The 16,607-nt window shown below is 54.1% G+C and overlaps 7 protein-coding genes across 7 annotated transcripts; 4 read left to right on the plus strand and 3 right to left on the minus strand.

Moving 5' to 3' along the window:
* Window positions 1-322: 322 nt before the first annotated feature.
* Window positions 323-2,330, minus strand: LTR77_003910 (uncharacterized protein; the record flags this gene model as incomplete). The annotated part of the gene is made up of 3 exons (XM_064801165.1): window positions 323-545; window positions 607-2,252; window positions 2,313-2,330. The coding sequence occupies 3 exons, from the start codon at window positions 2,328-2,330 to the stop codon at window positions 323-325; spliced, it is 1,887 nt and encodes a 628-aa protein (XP_064661116.1).
* Window positions 2,331-2,915: 585 nt separating this feature from the next.
* LTR77_003911 (uncharacterized protein) lies at window positions 2,916-5,150 on the plus strand (the record flags this gene model as incomplete). The annotated part of the gene is made up of 3 exons (XM_064801166.1): window positions 2,916-3,705; window positions 3,762-4,183; window positions 4,254-5,150. The coding sequence occupies 3 exons, from the start codon at window positions 2,916-2,918 to the stop codon at window positions 5,148-5,150; spliced, it is 2,109 nt and encodes a 702-aa protein (XP_064661117.1).
* A 1,055-nt stretch (window positions 5,151-6,205) lies between these two features.
* LTR77_003912 (uncharacterized protein) lies at window positions 6,206-7,295 on the minus strand (the record flags this gene model as incomplete). The annotated part of the gene is given in 3 exon segments (XM_064801167.1): window positions 6,206-6,232; window positions 6,247-6,483; window positions 6,543-7,295. 3 exon segments carry the CDS (start codon window positions 7,293-7,295, stop codon window positions 6,206-6,208), a joined length of 1,017 nt encoding a protein of 338 aa, XP_064661118.1.
* Window positions 7,296-8,134: 839 nt separating this feature from the next.
* Window positions 8,135-9,931, minus strand: LTR77_003913 (uncharacterized protein; the record flags this gene model as incomplete). The annotated part of the gene is made up of 5 exons (XM_064801168.1): window positions 8,135-8,304; window positions 8,472-8,523; window positions 8,570-8,728; window positions 8,832-9,240; window positions 9,297-9,931. The coding sequence occupies 5 exons, from the start codon at window positions 9,929-9,931 to the stop codon at window positions 8,135-8,137; spliced, it is 1,425 nt and encodes a 474-aa protein (XP_064661119.1).
* Window positions 9,932-10,610: 679 nt separating this feature from the next.
* LTR77_003914 (uncharacterized protein) lies at window positions 10,611-12,331 on the plus strand (the record flags this gene model as incomplete). Its single annotated transcript, XM_064801169.1, has 3 exons — window positions 10,611-11,660; window positions 11,713-12,168; window positions 12,230-12,331. The coding sequence occupies 3 exons, from the start codon at window positions 10,611-10,613 to the stop codon at window positions 12,329-12,331; spliced, it is 1,608 nt and encodes a 535-aa protein (XP_064661120.1).
* A 493-nt stretch (window positions 12,332-12,824) lies between these two features.
* On the plus strand, window positions 12,825-14,555 carry LTR77_003915 (uncharacterized protein; the record flags this gene model as incomplete). The annotated part of the gene is made up of 5 exons (XM_064801170.1): window positions 12,825-13,053; window positions 13,105-13,356; window positions 13,415-13,866; window positions 13,931-14,188; window positions 14,250-14,555. The coding sequence occupies 5 exons, from the start codon at window positions 12,825-12,827 to the stop codon at window positions 14,553-14,555; spliced, it is 1,497 nt and encodes a 498-aa protein (XP_064661121.1).
* An 839-nt stretch (window positions 14,556-15,394) lies between these two features.
* Window positions 15,395-16,448, plus strand: LTR77_003916 (uncharacterized protein; the record flags this gene model as incomplete). The annotated part of the gene is made up of 4 exons (XM_064801171.1): window positions 15,395-15,571; window positions 15,625-16,140; window positions 16,194-16,277; window positions 16,338-16,448. 4 exons carry the CDS (start codon window positions 15,395-15,397, stop codon window positions 16,446-16,448), a joined length of 888 nt encoding a protein of 295 aa, XP_064661122.1.
* Window positions 16,449-16,607: the final 159 nt, after the last annotated feature.

Genomic DNA, 16,607 nt, shown 5'->3' on the forward strand with positions numbered 1-16,607 from the left:
GACGGCGATGACCAAGAACCACTATCCGGCGCCGCGCATGAGCTGATCTAGGCTTTCCTGTGTCCCCGTCGAGGGCTTGAGGATATGAGCCCATTGACATACGATGTTCTGCCGCGGTTGATGCTCAGTCAGGTGTCTTTATCGCAGAACAGAGGCTCACCAGTATTCTCTCACGATAGGAAATTAAAGACTTAAGACCATCAATACAGATCGATGAAGTGGTTCGAATGTTCGTATACAGGTGGGACCAGGTTCCGAAACGGAAAGCAACGTAGACTCGTTGCAGACGTGATGAGCAAAAATTTCCCGTCCGCTCCGATGTTCAACTGATCCCCCCTTGCATGTACACCCGACGGCAATGCTCAGTTGATCTGGCCAGGCCAACGTCATTCGATTGCTCAGCTGCAGACTCCAGCGCGCTGAGAATAGCCATGTAAGATGATGCGTCGGCTGAGGATATGAGGAGCCCTCCTTCAGTGGCAAGTGAGCGGACGCCGAAGCTCAAGACCGTAAAGAGTGCGGCCAGAGTTGCTCGAGTGGTTATCCTGGCGCAGCACACTATCTCAGTCTCGGATCAGCAGCAGAAATTCTCCAAGAGAGACTTACCAAGTGAGCGGGGTAACGCTGTCAGGTATCAAGCCGACCAGCGCAAGAAATCGTTGAGCATCCTCTACGCAGGCCGGCAGACCAGTCAGTGATAGGCTATGAAGCGCCTCAGTCGACAGCACGTCTATACTTGTGGTGAAGTTACCCAGAGTATGCGATGCGTGGAGGTGGAAGAGGGTGCGAAAGTACATTGCCTCGAGGACGACGAGATGCACCATATCGGAGCGATACGTGCTTTGCGACAGCTCTGTGGCATCCAAGCTGGGCAGTACGTTACTTCGTCGCCACGCCGCCAACTTCGATACAACTGCCCGATACGCCGAAAACGTCTGACTCGATGTTCGTTGGCGGGCCTTCACCGAGAACACCTCTTCAAGCATCTCGGCCTGGATAAGTGCAAGACTGGCGTGGAGAGAGAAAACGTTGATGCTCCAATCACCCCCTGTATCCGAAGAGGATGCTAGTCCCCACCAGTCTTGATCGTGCGTGTTTGGCAACGGAGTTCTGATGTCTGCGAGTCTTTGCGAAGAAGGTCGCATCTTTGCAAAAGCCAAGTCAGTGTCCAGGAAGAAAGCAATCCAGAATGTGTATCGTTTCGTCCTGCATTGATCTCTATCTTCATCTGCGGCGGAAGACTCGTCATTGTACGCAAGATCTTGAACCATGCGCATTGCAATGGAAGCGAACGAGGCTGCACGCTGAGACCTGTCCGACGTCTGCAACAAGATTGCAACGCCGAGAAGGCATTGTACGAGTTGCAAGGTTGGTTCACCGAGCAGTAGGTCTGCGAGCTTCCAGAGGCACTTGTTCATATAGAAGTCCGCCATTGCCGAATCCTCAGATGAGCCAAACATGCTCGTTGCCCGCATGCGGTGTGCGATGCCAAATGTAATGTAAGTGAGAACCCAAGATTCTGGAAGCTTGTCCGCAGCGCCGGAATAGCAGTCCTTGACATGATTAACGATGATCATGGGCGAGAGCAGCGGGATCTTGCTGTTGAAATCGTGTAAGAACTCTGTCAAGAGGGAGACACCTTCATCGGTGGCCGGGAGGTAACAGCGCGGCAATGGTTTGCCTGTGGGGAGGTGCGAGGTGTCTATTGCCACGGGATGAGTCGCCACTGGTTGCACGTCCGGCACAGGACTGAGTCCGAACGTGGACAACGTCCGACTTCCTGCATGAGATCCGCCATACTTGGAGCGGTTTGCTTTCAGTGAATAGATCCGATGCGCTTCAACATGCGGAGGATCCAGTCCTGGCATTTCTATGCCACGCGAGGCCATACGCCCTGGCCGCGTAGCTTCGTCAATGCCACTGCCATGGTCTGTCCGGTTTGCCGGAATGGATGAGGCATCTGCAAGCCTCAGAATGCCATCCTCCAGCCGGCGAAGTCGCTGGTCGAACGTCGCGGAAGCTAGACCACCACCGGTGGCATTATCGACGGTGGCAGCACGGCTCTCTTTGAGTACTGACATGAGTACTGAGCTGTTCGTGACTGATGCATTGGCCTCTCGCCTGGACGAAGAGTGAGCATGGCGGGGAGGCAGCTGGCATGGCTCATCGTCTTGTTGACATCGAGTGCAGCTCGTAGTCGAGTTCTCCGGCCACACACATTTGGCCTTGCGCAAACGGCAGCGCTCACATGACTAGTACGGCAAGTCAGTATGGGTCACGAGGCCAACCCCAGAGCGCTGAGGGGGACTCACTTTGCGAGGCCCGGGCATCTCACTGTTCAATACATGGAACACGCTGGAGATGGTCAATACGGACGATGTGTCGGAAGCGCTACAACCGGACGCTTCGAGGTTTGTATTCCGACGGCACCGCTGACAAACCTAACCCCCTGAAGCCCGAAGGCCGTTCCGAAAGGGAAACCCATCATTGAGACAGCCCAGAGATTGGAGAGACTCCGACAGTATGGATGCTGTTCGCAGGCGCGCTGACCTTTTGGGCATTCAGATCGTCTTGGGTTGAAATGGAGGGGGAGTAGAAGGGTGAACTGAGGTGAGGTTCATCTCGGACATTCTCGGCCCGAAAGAGCCCGAAAGAGACAAGACGAACCAGGAGTAGGAGATGGGAGGTGTACTTCGACAACGACACACAAGCAACATTGAAGATAAGATGGCTGCGTGGGTCGAGACATACGAGCACGTGAAGATGAAGCCCCCTGCTCCACAAGCGGCCAGCTCATCCGCGTAATGCACTTGCAAGCCGGAAGACGCGCCCGATGGGTGACTATACTAGAAGAACTACTCTGCCTGCGATGAGTCCTCAAGACCACCATTGGACCAACATTTCTTTTGCTTAAGATGGCCACCTACCTGGACCGGCAGGAGTCTGCATCCTTGGCTCCCTTCACATATGAGTCCTTTCCTCTAGGAACTATTACGCCCACCGGCTGGCTTGCGCATGAGCTGAACACATCTGGAGAGGGACTGGCAGGCCACTTGTTCGAGTTCTACCGCTTCGTCCATGGAAGTACCTGGCTCGGCGGAACGCATGAATACACGCCTCTGAACGAAGCCGCGCCGTACTGGTACAATTACATTGTGCCTCTGGCGTATACGGTGCAGGACGAGGGGCTGGCCTCGCGGTTGCAAAAGCAGGCCGATCATTTCATCGGCTACGTTCTCGAGCACCAAGCGTCCGATGGATGGCTGGGACCGGAGCGCACGCGAGAGACACGAGGCATCTGGGGTCGATGCCTGCTGCTGCAGGGCATGATCAATCATGCACAAGCGCAGCCGCATCGTCGAACTGAAATAGTTCAAGCCATGCTTCGTTTCTCCCGGCTCGTCCATAGCATGCTCAAAGACCAGCTGTCCGGTTACTTGCCTGGCCCTGGAGACGTCTACGACCTGCAATGGTTTGGAGTGGCGCGAGCGCATGAGCTGTCTCTCAATCTACAATGGTTGTATGAGGAGCCAGAAGCGAGCAGTGACCGGCCGGCGATCTGGGAGATTATGGAACTTTTATGGCAAGGCGCACGCAAGGCCGGACGGGACTGGACTGTGTTTTTCTCGGAGGAGACGTTCCCTCAAAAACCCTCCGTCAGAGGTGAAGCACCAAACTTTCAGCACGGAGTGAATGTGGCACAAGGTGAGCAGTTATCTGTCCCAGAAGGAACCTTATCTAAGCAACGCAATTCAAAACAGGCATTCGCTATCCAGCTCAGCTCTATCGTATGCACCAGTCTAAAGAGTTGATCTCCAAATGCCATGAGGCGGTATCTTTGTCCTTCAAGTTCCATGGAACAGTGTTTGGCTCGTTGTCCAGCGACGAGTATATTGGAGGTCTATCCTCTCAGCGCGGTGCGGAGCTATGTACCGGTGTGGAACTCATGTTCTCGCTGTCGTATCTCCATCGCCTATTTGGCGACGGCGAGTTCGCAGACCGCGTAGAAAGGACTGCTTTCAATGCCATACCAGCAGCTGTCTCCGACGATTGGTTCAGCCATCAGTATGTCACACAGACCAACCAGCCGTGGGCGCAGGAGTTTGAGGTTGGTGAAGGCGAGAAGACGCCGTTCTACGATGTGTGCCGCTATGCCAACGTGTTCGGCTTAGAACCTGAGTTTGTAAGTTGAAATCTTCCATTGAAAGCGCCAGCTAGTACTCTCTCCGGAACCAGACTAACAGGAGGAACAGCCGTGCTGCACTGTCAACCATCCAACGGCGTTTCCCAAGCTGGCCATGAACATCTTCCTCCCAGTCCCGCAAGATGCTGCAGCAGGCTTGACCGCTGGTGTTTTGCATGCCTACCTAATGAGTGCCAGCATCAAGACGGAATACGGTTCTATCACATGCGACACAACATATCCTTTCGCACCCTTGGAGCTCAAGTACAGGATTGAAGCCACCAAGTCATTTGATTTCTATATTAGAGTACCTAATTGGGCTACAGACTCGTCGACCATCCGCCAAGGAAGTTCTACAGGTTCCGCGAGGCCTTTTATCCCCAACGTCGGACGGCAGAGTGTCCGGCTACACCGAGTCTCCATTGAGGCTGATACAACGACAGAGATTGAAGTAAGCCTTGGTGCAGGGGTGATCGTTGAGCGGCTAGCGGGCAATACGGCAGCCATCAGTCGAGGACCACTTCTCTATGCTCTCGACATTCCCAGCGAGCAGAAGGCCATGCGCATCCCACGTAACTACAAGGACCAGAAGGCCACCGTGGGAGAGGTCGACACGGCTGCTGGCAGCCCTTCTTGGATGCAGAAAGTACGGGATTCAGATTTAGTACCTGCGGAAGGTGCGAAATGGGCATATGTACTCAACCTGTCGATCGCTCCTAGGTATGGAATGATCTCGCCGTTGCAGTCCGAGCCGGTAGAGGGGCGGTCGTTCTGGTCTGCAGAGACCGTGAGAGAGTACATCGAAGTAGCGGTAGAGGAGCTGGACTGGCCGGTCTCCAACGGGACTGCGGCAGACCCAGCTTTCATCGATGTTGCAGCCGCACGGACAGGAATGAAGAGGCAAGTGAGGTTCATCCCGTTTGGATGTGCGAAGCTACATATGGCGCAGTTTCCAGTGTGTCCTTAATTCCAACATACCAGTCGGAGGATCAGAGCATCTTACAGCAGATCATCGAATGCAATCTGTTCCGATACGTCGCCAAAGTTAACCATTCCCGCTAAGTCGACCAATCCAATTCCTCCAGTTACGTCGAAGTTCCAGTCATCCATCGAGAACGGTTCACTTCCAGCCAATGTGGGCGCTGTGTCAAATGAATAGTCTAGACATGTCGCATCAGGGTGTGTTGCGCCTGACCGGACCGGCACTGAGTTTTCTTGACGTTCTCCCGCAGCAAGTCGAATTCTCGGTACCGTGGTGCGGCTCAGAAGCTGGTCTAGATGATCCAATTCCTGTCGTCGAAGGGAAGCTAGATTGTTGCCGTGCGCTGCAATTGTGTTTAAGAGTTCCCATCCCGCGCGAGGGCCTTCTTGATCAACTCTCTCGGGTAACATTGCGGCGATCAAGCGGAGTACAAATGCGGAGGAATGGACTTGTTCCAGATGGAAGGGCAGGAACGTGTCTGTGCCGCACCCAAGATGTCAGTTGAGGTGCGTTGGACATATATTGGCTCACGCACCCTCGCAAATGGAGAAGCGAACGGCTTACCAAGCAAATCAGCTTCTTTGAGGGTTAGGAGCACGCGGAGAATGGTAGCGGCGGAGGTGGTACATGCATGAAGCAATGCTGACACTGGCTCCGACAGGAGCATGTTTCGGGCTCGTTCGTAGACCTGCAGGTCTTTCGTGAAGCTTACGAGGACGCTCATCACCACCGGTCGAGTGGCAAGAAGGATGCACTGCGAGAGATTGAGTCAATCGGGCACTAAGGTGGCGATTTGCATGAGGCGTCGTGGCATACATGATGGTAGTAGAGACACAGGTGGCTCGAGCGGAGTGAGTGACCGATATCGTTTTGAGCCTGCATCGATCGAGAGACTTCGGCTAGCTGGCGCAGGATGGTCTGCGCTTCCGACAAGAATGATCCGTTGAGCGAGGGTTGCAAGCTGTAGACGGCTGCCAGATGGACAAGCGCCGGTCAGCGTGAAGTCATACTTGCAAGGCGCCTTGTCGCCCGATCGTTACTCACTTCTCGTCAACCTTGCAAGCAGACTGGAAAGACGTACTTGCACCCCGAGCGCTGCGTCCTGAGGGGATGAAGCATCGGCGCAAGGCAGTTGCGCCGTCACGTCGTTGTCTTGGACCGCACTCGGAGCCCCCATCAACGCCGACAGGTGCTGATCCAGCATGTACACACTCCACCACAGTTTGTCAATCGAGCTTCGTGTGGCCTCATCTGCGACATTGGAAGCCGCTCCACGATGAATGCCGGTCACGTAACAGAGTCGGAGCGCACGACCCGCCTGGAAAACGGGTACATCAGTATCGTGACATCGGAAAATCAGCGCAAGTGTGGACGTACAAACTCGAATGCAGTCACGCGCATGTCCAATGATTGAAGGTACAAAGCCGCCAATCCGAAAACTCGAATTGCCAGCACATTGTCCTGGTCGGGTGAATGAATCGTTGGAAGAAGCGAGCATGCCTCAGCAGCGTACTGGGACCCTTTGGGTGCCGCAGAAGACTGACCGCCGTGAGCATGACACAACAACGCTCGGCCGAACGCAAGAATGAGCAGTATGTACGCTCGTTGAAAAGGGGCATGACCTTCTGTGGGAGCACAATCATCTTGCAGCGTACTGTACAGGTTCGAGAAGCTTTGTTCGCTGTCGGTAAAATGCAGAATTTGGCCCAAGCGAAACTGTACCGTGTGGAAGAGGTACAACGCATGATCGAAGGCCGGCCAAGGGGCGGTCTGGGTCGTCCCAGCTGCAATATCCAATGCTGGATCGCAGGTCTGATGTCGTCGCTCTTCTGGATCGAAGCGGTAGGCGGCGCCATCTAGATATAGAGGCGTTGATGGGAATGTTCCAGCGTTAGGCGAGACATACTCTTCCAGATGGGCAAGGACACGACGGCTGAACGACCATGTCGAAGAAGGTCCCAAGTACCACTGCTGCGACTGCACTGAATTATTGTCTTGGACATGAGGTTGATCGTCGACAAGAAGATTCCGCGAGAAGTCGTCGTTATTATTGTGTTGCTGCTCCTGCCTTGGCCTTGGACAACTGAATGTTGGCGTAGTCATCTCACCAGCGCTTCGCGAGCCGGACATAGCAGAGTGAATACTCCTGCTATCGTCGACTGCGGCATCACCGCAACCGGCCACCTCCCCGGCTTGGTCCTGTCGGTCTTGATGGACATGGTTCTCAAGTTTCCTGAGATACTGCGCTGATACAGAAATCCGCCGAGCACCTTCGGGGAAGTTACAGACGACCTTTCGACGCTCGCAATGCGAGCACGGCTGCTTGCCGGAGCATCGGATCTTTCTCGACCTGCACGGCTCGCATCTGGAACGCAGAGTTAGGTCGCAGTCCATGTATGTTCATTTGCATGAGAAATCAACTTACGCCTGCAATATGCGCCTGCTATGACGAGTGTTGGCCTCTGCAGGTCGACTGTGAGGCATAGCTGGACCTCATACTTGCATCAATGGTCACCTTCCAATTTCCCCTCCTTTGCCATGTTGTTCGGCTAGGTCTACTCTGATCTCTGGGTTTATCAAGGCCGGAGTGTCGCATTGTTCGGCTAAGAGCGGCGAAGGAGATGGCAGCTGTTGACCCGTTTGTCCTCTAACCTCCCCGACGTTCCCCGGGAGGACCTGTGCCGTGACGCATAGCTTGCGCAAGAAGATAGATGTGCGCTGGGAAGTTGAATCATGTCTACGGCAAACCGCTTCTCTCCGCACGTTCGCCTCAAGAAGCCCGAGTCAAATTGAACGATGAAGATACACATTCGCCCAATTCATGACTAGCGTGAGAGGGCAAGTCGTGATAACGATTGGCTTCATTGAGCACTGTTCGACTATCCTCTTTACACGATGACTTGGGCCTAGTGCAAATACCAGCACCTATCCTATCGTATTAACTCACCGAGAGCAAGTGTTACGGCCTCCTAAGCCGCACTGGAACAATTCAAAGGCGGCGCCTGACGGAAGTGCGTGGTGCGGTTCGTGCCTTTGGTCGAATATTTGCTTCCTCCCGTGGTATCCTCCATACCGGTCGCCACATCCAGACCGTGCAACGATCGATTGAAGATGGCAAAGGCGGCCTCGGGTTGAAACTCTGCGATTTCCTGCTGTCAGCACGAGATGGCAAGAAGGCGGTGTGATCGAAACGTACACGGCACTTCATGTCCAGCTTCCCAGACCCTCGTGAAACTCAGCTTGCCATACTGCCTTGTTTCGCCGTACGCTTGCCCGTCCACGGTCAAGTTCGTGTAGCCCGCTGACCTGAAGGCTTCTTGACCAGTCCAGTTTGCGGAAAGGGAAAGATCTTCTCCACCTGGCCAGCTGCATATAAAGTCCGCATCTCCGTATACGAGGCTTACCTGGATATCGTGTTTGAGAAGCTCTTCGATGCCGTATAGGTAGCTGACAGCGAAGTCCCCTGACAGAGAGAAGGCGCTGTAGATTAGATTCGACGAAGTGTAGTTGAGGCTTGTTCCGAGGGCGTTCTGGACTTCTGCAGTGTTGATATAGTCGCGCCACTGTGGAGGTGGTACATCATCGCCGCTACATGCTCTCTTTAGTGAGATTGGCCGTCAGTAGAGTCCACGTCTTCAAGTCAGTGACTACTTCAAGAATGCTTACAATGTCATAGGTCCCACGACCGCCGCCAAGGTTGTAAAACAGATTCTCGACCGAGTTCTGACACAGAAATTGCGCCAGCGAGCATTGCGATCGGCGAACCAAGGAGTCCTTCTCAAAAGAAGCGCAGTAGTCTTGAGCGTCCTGACAGCCTCCAGGCCGATACATGTTGAAGCGGCCGTGATCATAGACTGTCTCATTAAGCATATCCAAGCCATATGTGTTGGTATGGCTTTGTGTGAACTCCAGGAGATATTTCGTCTGGATCCGCTCGTCGGCAATGGCGTTGACAAGGCCGAAAGACTTGAAGTCGAGCTTGCGGCCTGTAGCATTCTGCTCGCTGATTTTCTGATTCTGTTCGTAGAAGTACGACATAAAAGCCGGACCCCAGTGGCCGCCGAAGGACTCCGACCTGTGGAGAAGCAATCAGCACTGTATTCGGTTCATCCTTCCCGTGCGTAGTCCCACCAGAGGCTGAACGCTGTCGACTCCACGTCAGAAGCCATCTGAGGTAGGCCACTGTAGAAGCCCTGTAGCAACTCCCAGCACACATGAGCTGCAAGAGTCGTGGTATCGTTCACGGTAGGATCAATGACCGACCATCTGCCGGTCTCTTGCCCTGGTTTAGGATGTTTGACAGTCAAGTAGGTTGGATCGAGGTATCCGACTTCATCGTCGCTATAAGAGAAGCCCGTACCGACAGGCTGGGACAAGAAGAGCAAGTTGGCTTCATTCGACCAGGCAATGTCGCGGAGTTGAGAAGTCAGGTTCTTCGTGATATGGCAGGGACCAATCTCCTCGAATAGACCGATCAAGGAATCGCTGCCTGGCCCACCATTGAGCCAAAGCGTGACTGGAGCATTTGCAGGGTCTTTCCGGGCCTCGAACATCCAGAAGAAGACATGAACATCATCGCTGAGGTCGATGTAGCCGCTGTAGGAGTTGACACCGGGGGTGGTCTCGCAGACACCTGCTTTCCCGGGCTCCTTGTATCGGATCTGTGCGCCTGACGGCGTGAAGATGGTGGACACGTTCCGTGGTGCCTGTGGTGGGTTCCGTGGCGAGAGTATGGCTGGCACGGCCTCACCGAAGAGGGCGGCCATGGCCGCGAAGATGGAGCTTCGCATCGTGCACTCTAGGATGGCGGTGTGTCGAGCGGAAGGAAAGACAGCTCAGTCTTGAGTGCTGCTGGATACCAGCCATGGCGGCTTTGAAGTATGGCCGTTTTCTTGAAGGCCATGAGCGCTGCTATTCGGTTTCCATCCCATCTTCGCGGATGTCACATCCGCAGGTCGCAGAGAGGAGACATTGGCATTATCTGCATACCGCGGAGGCGAGGTCTCATTGATTCGTGGAGAATAAGGGGCCCCAGTTAACCTTGACTCAGTTGATCAACAAGGTGCAGTCCCATGGTCGATCCTCCACACGTTGTTATCAGTCAATCAGTTCCAATCTCTCCACCTCTCCAACTTGGGTTGTGGTGTAGTGCAGTATATCATGTACGCGGTGAAGTGCGTTCTCGTTCTGAGAAATTAGGCCAGGAGCTTGGCATATCACTGAGCGGCTGCAGGTGCCGGCGAATCCTTCGACTTTGTGCTTGTCGATCGACCATGAGTCTTGCACAGCCATCGCATGTGTACACTGATAAGCGGATGTCCCTACCGAAGTACTGTAGCCCCCGCCTAGCTCATCCGCGACCTCGGTCGAAGATGAATAAAGACCAGCGCAGCTACGAGGCGGGCCTGCCGACCTCATTGCCATCCTGCCTCCCTAACATCAACCATGGCTTCGCAGGAGGAGAAACCCCCGGTCGAGACCAACCGAGTCGACGATGCCACCGAGAAGGTGCCCGGCTTACACGGCAAGGAAGACCTGGACGATGCCCAGAGAGCGACACAGGCTGAGCATGAGACGACATTGAAGCAAGCTCTACGAGAGAACTATATGGCCATCATCTGGTCGGCCATCGTCTCTCTGACCATCGTCATGGAAGGCTACGACTTGAATCTGATGCAGAACTTCTTTGGCTACCCCTCCTTCACGGCCAAGTTCGGCACCTACGACCCAGGGAGCGATTCGAACCAGCTGACCGGCGCCTGGCAGGCGGGTCTTGTCCAAGGAACCAACGCCGGCGTCATCATCGGCGGGTTCATGAACGGCTGGTTCTCGTCTCGGTACGGCTACCGACGCACACTCATGGCGGCACTGGTCTGTCAGACCGGATTCATCTTCATCTCCTTCTTCGCAGTGAGTATCGAGATGCTCTTGGTCGGCCAGATGCTCTGCGGTCTCACCTGGGGAGTGTACGCCACAACCGGTCCCGCCTATGCCTCGGAGGTTTGTCCGCTTGCCCTGCGCGGGTATCTGACCGTATACGTCAATCTTTGCTGGGCAATGGGTCAATTCATCAGCTCCGGCATCATCCAGGGTCTTGTCTCCAACGAGACTCAGTGGGGATGGCGCATACCCATAGCCGTCCAGTGGGTTTGGCCCGTGCCCATTGTCATAGCGATCATCTTCGCGCCGGAATCGCCGTGGTGGTTGGTTCGCAAGGACCGATTTGACGAAGCCCTCCACGTGCTCTGCCGCTTGACCACGAGATCCGAAGAACACTGCAGAGCCAGTCTCAGCCAGATCCAGCACACGACAAGACTGGAAGATGAAATGAACCACGGCGTAAGTTATCTGGACTGCTTCAAGGGCGTCAATCTGCGGCGCACGGAGATTTGCATCATGGTCTTTGTTGGCGCACAGCTCTCCGGATCGAACTTTGCGTATTCGCCGTCCTACTTTCTATTGCAAGCAGGACTGGGCGTACAAGATGCGTACAACGTAAGAACGAACGTGATGATCACTGTGGCGGACCCACGCTGACTCTTGACAGTTCGGCCTCGGCGGCACTGCTCTAGCTTTCGTTGGAACAATGCTCTCCTGGATCCTCCTCACCTACTTTGGCCGGCGGGCCATCTTCCTGGCAGGCATGCTGGGCGACGCAATCGTTTTGTTCGTGGTTGCAATCAGCTCGGCCGCGGCACCGAATGCTCAAGATTCCCTCTGGGTTCAGGTGTCTTTTATGATGCTGTGGCAGGCCATCTACTCCCTCAGCGTCGGGCCCATTGGATATGCAATCGTCTCCGAAACTTCAGCCGTCCAGCTTCGTCCGCAGACGGTCGTGCTCGCTCGCAACTCTTATAATGTTGTATACATTATCTGTGGAATCCTCAATCCGTACATGATCAACCCCACTGAATGGAATCTTCAAGGCAAGACCGCGTTTGTGTGGGCAAGCACTGCTAGCTTGATGGTAGTATGGATCTTCTTTAGACTACCGGAGACGAAGGTAGGGCTGCGCTTCCTGTTCGAGAAAAGGGTGTGCTGTTACTGACAGCGAACTCACACAGGACCGCACATACGAAGAGCTCGATGTCCTCTTCAGTCACAAGATCCCGGCTCGGGGTTTCAAGAAAGCCAAGGTGGATGCTTACGGTGAGACTGTAGACTAGAACGAATCAATGGCTGGATTTTATTGGAGGCATTGATTTACGCAATGCTTCGTGGTGTTCCCAACAGCGATGATGAAGAATCTGCCGGATTTTAAGAAGCCTTTCCATGCTCTGGGCCAGGTGAGCAGCACCACAACGACTTCTCTCCTCGTTCTCAGATGGTCTGTCTTCCGACGGAGCCGCTGACAAAGCTACCTCAACCCCCGAGCACGTCAGGATCCGAAGTCCGTTCCGCTTCCATTCCAGCCCATCCTCATCCATCGTCACAGGAGACTGTTCGCAGCGGAGAAGATCTATAATGGGTTATGGAGCCGGTCGGTAGGTTGCTAAGGCAAGGTTGGCTATTCCATTGATATCCAGTGCACGACATGTCGCCACACCATGTTTTTCCTACATCTTCCAAGCTGTTGCACCATTTTCTTGTAAGAAAAGTCTGCATTTACTGCAGTCCTCAAGCTCTTTTCCAGCATCTCAACCCTCACCCTTGACCAAGATGCTCCTCAGCGACGAGAAGCTCGAGAGTTTTCGAACCGCATTGCGGCCCCTGACTCTCGTCATCTACACCTCATCTCTGCTCCTCGATGTCATGAATAGCACGGGTGTTACGTTCATCCTTCCACGTGTCGCTGAAGAATACCACCTCCCGTACACCGAGGCAACATGGATGCTATCCGCATACGCGCTGACTTTTGGAGCGTTTCTGCTAGTTGTCGGACGTCTTGGTAAGTGTCGCCTTTCTCGAGCTGTCGTCGACACCCTACTGACAGTTGTAGGCGATGTTGTGGGCCACAAAGAGGTCTACATTCTAGGCCTGACCTTGTTCAGCGTCTTTTCTGCGCTGGCGGCTGGTGTCAATACTGCCGTGGGTTTGTTCGTTGTCAGAGCATTCCAGGGGGCATTTGCTGCAATGACAGTGCCTTCCGCCTACGCCCTCGTTTCTATCAGCTATACAGGGAGGGCACGTGAAATGGCTCTATCCATGTTGGGCATGGGCATTGCCACCGGCTCTACCGTGGGGATCATCGGTCGGTGTCTACCTTGTCAAAGATTCCTGTACACTGCTGACCATTGCTGGGATTCCAGTCGGAGGGGCAGTCACGAAACTTGAAGTGGGCTACAGGCTTCTCTTCTGGATTTCATTTGCCCTGAGCATCGTATTTGCCCTCTTATCGGCTATACTCGTACCTCCAACGCCTCGAAACCTGGCGTTATTCCGACGGATCGACTTTTTCGGGACCTTTCTGATCACTGCAAGCATCTTGCTCATCGTCCTGGGCCTCAGCGAAGGCCCCACGGACTGGCAAGCTGCACGAGCACTATCGCCACTTCTCGTCGGCATCGCAATGCTCGCAGCTTTCATCACATATGAGAACATCTTCTTGCGGAGAACCAGCCCTTCTACAGAGGCGCTTATTCCACCTCGTGTATGGACCTTCAAGAATTTCGCAGCACTGGTCCCGGTGACTGCGCTTATGTACGGGACTTGCTTCATGATGCTCCTAGTCGGCTCACAGTTCCTGGTCAATGTTCAAGGAGTTAGTCCACATCAACCATTCTCGCGAGATAGTTCGACATGCTGACCCTACCGTCTGATCCCAGAAGCCAGCATTGACCGCTGCAATCCAGTATCTCCCGTTTGCGATCGCGCCGCTGATCGCAATGCCGATTCTGGGTGCCCTGTACAGCAAGATCAACCCCAAGTGGACAATCATGATGGGTGAGATCCTGGCCATCGCCGGGTGCATTCTCTTCTCTCGAAACGACGAACGGACCCACTATTGGTCATACTCATTCCCAGGGCTCATATTGATCTCCCTTGGCGTGGCCTGCTTCTTTGTGAACTTCTTGAACCTCGCTGTAAGTGTTACTGCCGCCACTACCGCGGAGCTGCTTTTCATCGGCTAACGTACTGCTTTAGGTCGCGAGTGCTCCTCTGCCCGATCAAGGCTTGGTGGCGGGAATCATGCAAAGCGCTGCACAAGTGTCGGTCGCCATCTTCTACGCCATATCAGGCTCTTTCATCGACAAAGCCACACCCCAGACCATTCTCTCCGATTATCGCAATGCTTTTTACTGTGCAACCGCTGCGGCTGCAGCGGCTCTCGTCATCACAGCGTTCCTCATCCACGCCCCTTCGAGAGATGAGAGCACGCATGAGGCCGTACCGAGCGCAACACAGCAGGAAACGGAGCAGGAAATGGAACAGGACCCTGCCCTGCATTGAACATCACCAGAGCTTGTACGAAGGACGTTCCTTTAGATAGTATACCGGTGCAAGACCGCGATATGTGCCGTGTAGGGATCTCCTAGTGTTCGGACCGCAGCTGGTCTCTACTTGTATGTAGCCTACAGACTCGTGGTGGGCCTCTGTGGTCAACTTCGGTTTGCGACTAAAAGTAATACGGTCCAACAACAACCAAAGTCAATGCGATAAATGTTTTGTCTGCACATTCGGTAACGACACAGCAGTAGGACGTTCGCTTTGGAAGTGTGCATGTGTTTATTTCTGAATTGATCACGTGACAGATGGTCAGTGCACAGGGCGGTATCAAGAGACTTTTCAGCTCCTCACCACATAGATACGCAACTTCCATCTCATTGATCAGGTTCACAACGGCTCGAGTTACTCAGACCATGCACATAGTAGCTACCAAAGCACAAGATGTAATCGATGAGAGAACTCGAGCGCTAAGGTATCCTTAGCCTTGACAACAACTACTCTTCGGACATGTGTTACCAATCCTCCGAGATCCGACAGGACTGTATCGCAAACCTCAAGCAGCAAGTAATCATCTCCGACCCATCCCATGTCCGATCCGAATGGACTATGAAAGCACCAATACACACGACGTCGTTTCGGCATCTGTGGTCAGCAATGAACAATGATGCCAGCAGGACAACTCTTAAAGATGCCTTAAGTGTAGATTAAACCGATCCGACGGGCCCTAAGAACCGCCTTATCAGGAGCATCATGGTACCAGGAACAGAAACAAGTCAAACACACTCTTCCTCCCTCGAAGCATCACATCGATTGCTGCAGGTTTACCAATTCACTCCAACAACATGGACCACTTCAAAGCTGCAAAGCTTTTTGGCGTCGAAGGCATGGTCTTCGTCATCACTGGCGGCGGAAGCGGTCTGGGAGAGATGATGGCGCTTGCCCTCGACACGAACGGGGCGAAGAGTGTCTTCATTCTTGGTCGCAGGGTGCAAAGCCTGCAGAAGGTGGCAGACAAGGCGGTAAGCGATCACTGCAAGTCCACCTGATGGCCCTCCTGGCTAACGTCTGCAAGATCAACAAGTCTGTCATCCCTGTCGCATGCGATGTCACCTCTAAAGAAGCGCTGCAAGCCGCCGTGGACGTGATCAAGGCCAAGACCCCATTCGTGAACGCCGTGGTAGCCAACTCTGGCATTCTGGGACCCCTCACCGCCGTTCCCCCTCGTCCGGCCGACGTGACCCTCTCGGCGGTGCAGGAAGCGCTATGGGCCACCTCGCTCCAAGAGTCGCAGAGCGTCATGAACGTCAACACGGTAGCCCCGTTCTACACCTTTGTCGCCTTCATGGGCCTCTTGGATGCCGGCAACACGCACCCCGACAGCCGTGGCAAGAAGGATTTCATTCAGAGCCAGTTCATCACCACCCTCAGCCTCGCGTCCTTCAGTCGCAAGGAGAATGTCGGGTTCCAGTATATGGCCAGCAAAGCCGGGCTGGCGCACCTGACTAAAAGTCTGGCTACGAATTTTGGTCCAAGGGGCATTCGAGCGAACGCAATTGCGCCGGGGATGTTTCTAACTGACATGACGGACGTACGTACCTTTCTTAGTCCAATCCGATCGTTTTACTCAATGGTTCCTTGCAGTTCGTTGCCCAAGGCGCCGATTGGAGCGTGCCCGGCAGTCTTCCGACTGAGATGGTGCCGATGACCAGGACCGGGACTTCGGAAGTGAGTCGTCTTTTCTTCATCCCCGGCAACACAATTACAGGTGCTAAATCCAGACTCTAGGACATGGCAGGCGCCATTCTGTTCCTCACGTCCCGCGCCGGCGCATTCTCGAATGGCAATGTGGTTCTCGTGGATGGCGGAAGCATCGGGAATGAACCAGGAAGCTATTGAGGTAAGATGGGATGTAGAAATCTGGTGACTGTGCGGGTTGTTGGCGAATGCTAGACGCGGCTCATTCTCAGCAAGAAGCCGGCGCAGTCTGTCGTTTATGATTTCGTATTTCCAAAACTATGCTGATTCCGAGGGCGTCTTCTCGGTGTCAAACCTGTG

Source organism: Saxophila tyrrhenica (assembly GCF_035928015.1).
Source record: "Saxophila tyrrhenica strain CCFEE 5935 chromosome Unknown scaffold_5, whole genome shotgun sequence".
In the NCBI taxonomy this organism is placed as follows: Eukaryota; Fungi; Ascomycota; class Dothideomycetes; order Mycosphaerellales; family Extremaceae; genus Saxophila; species Saxophila tyrrhenica.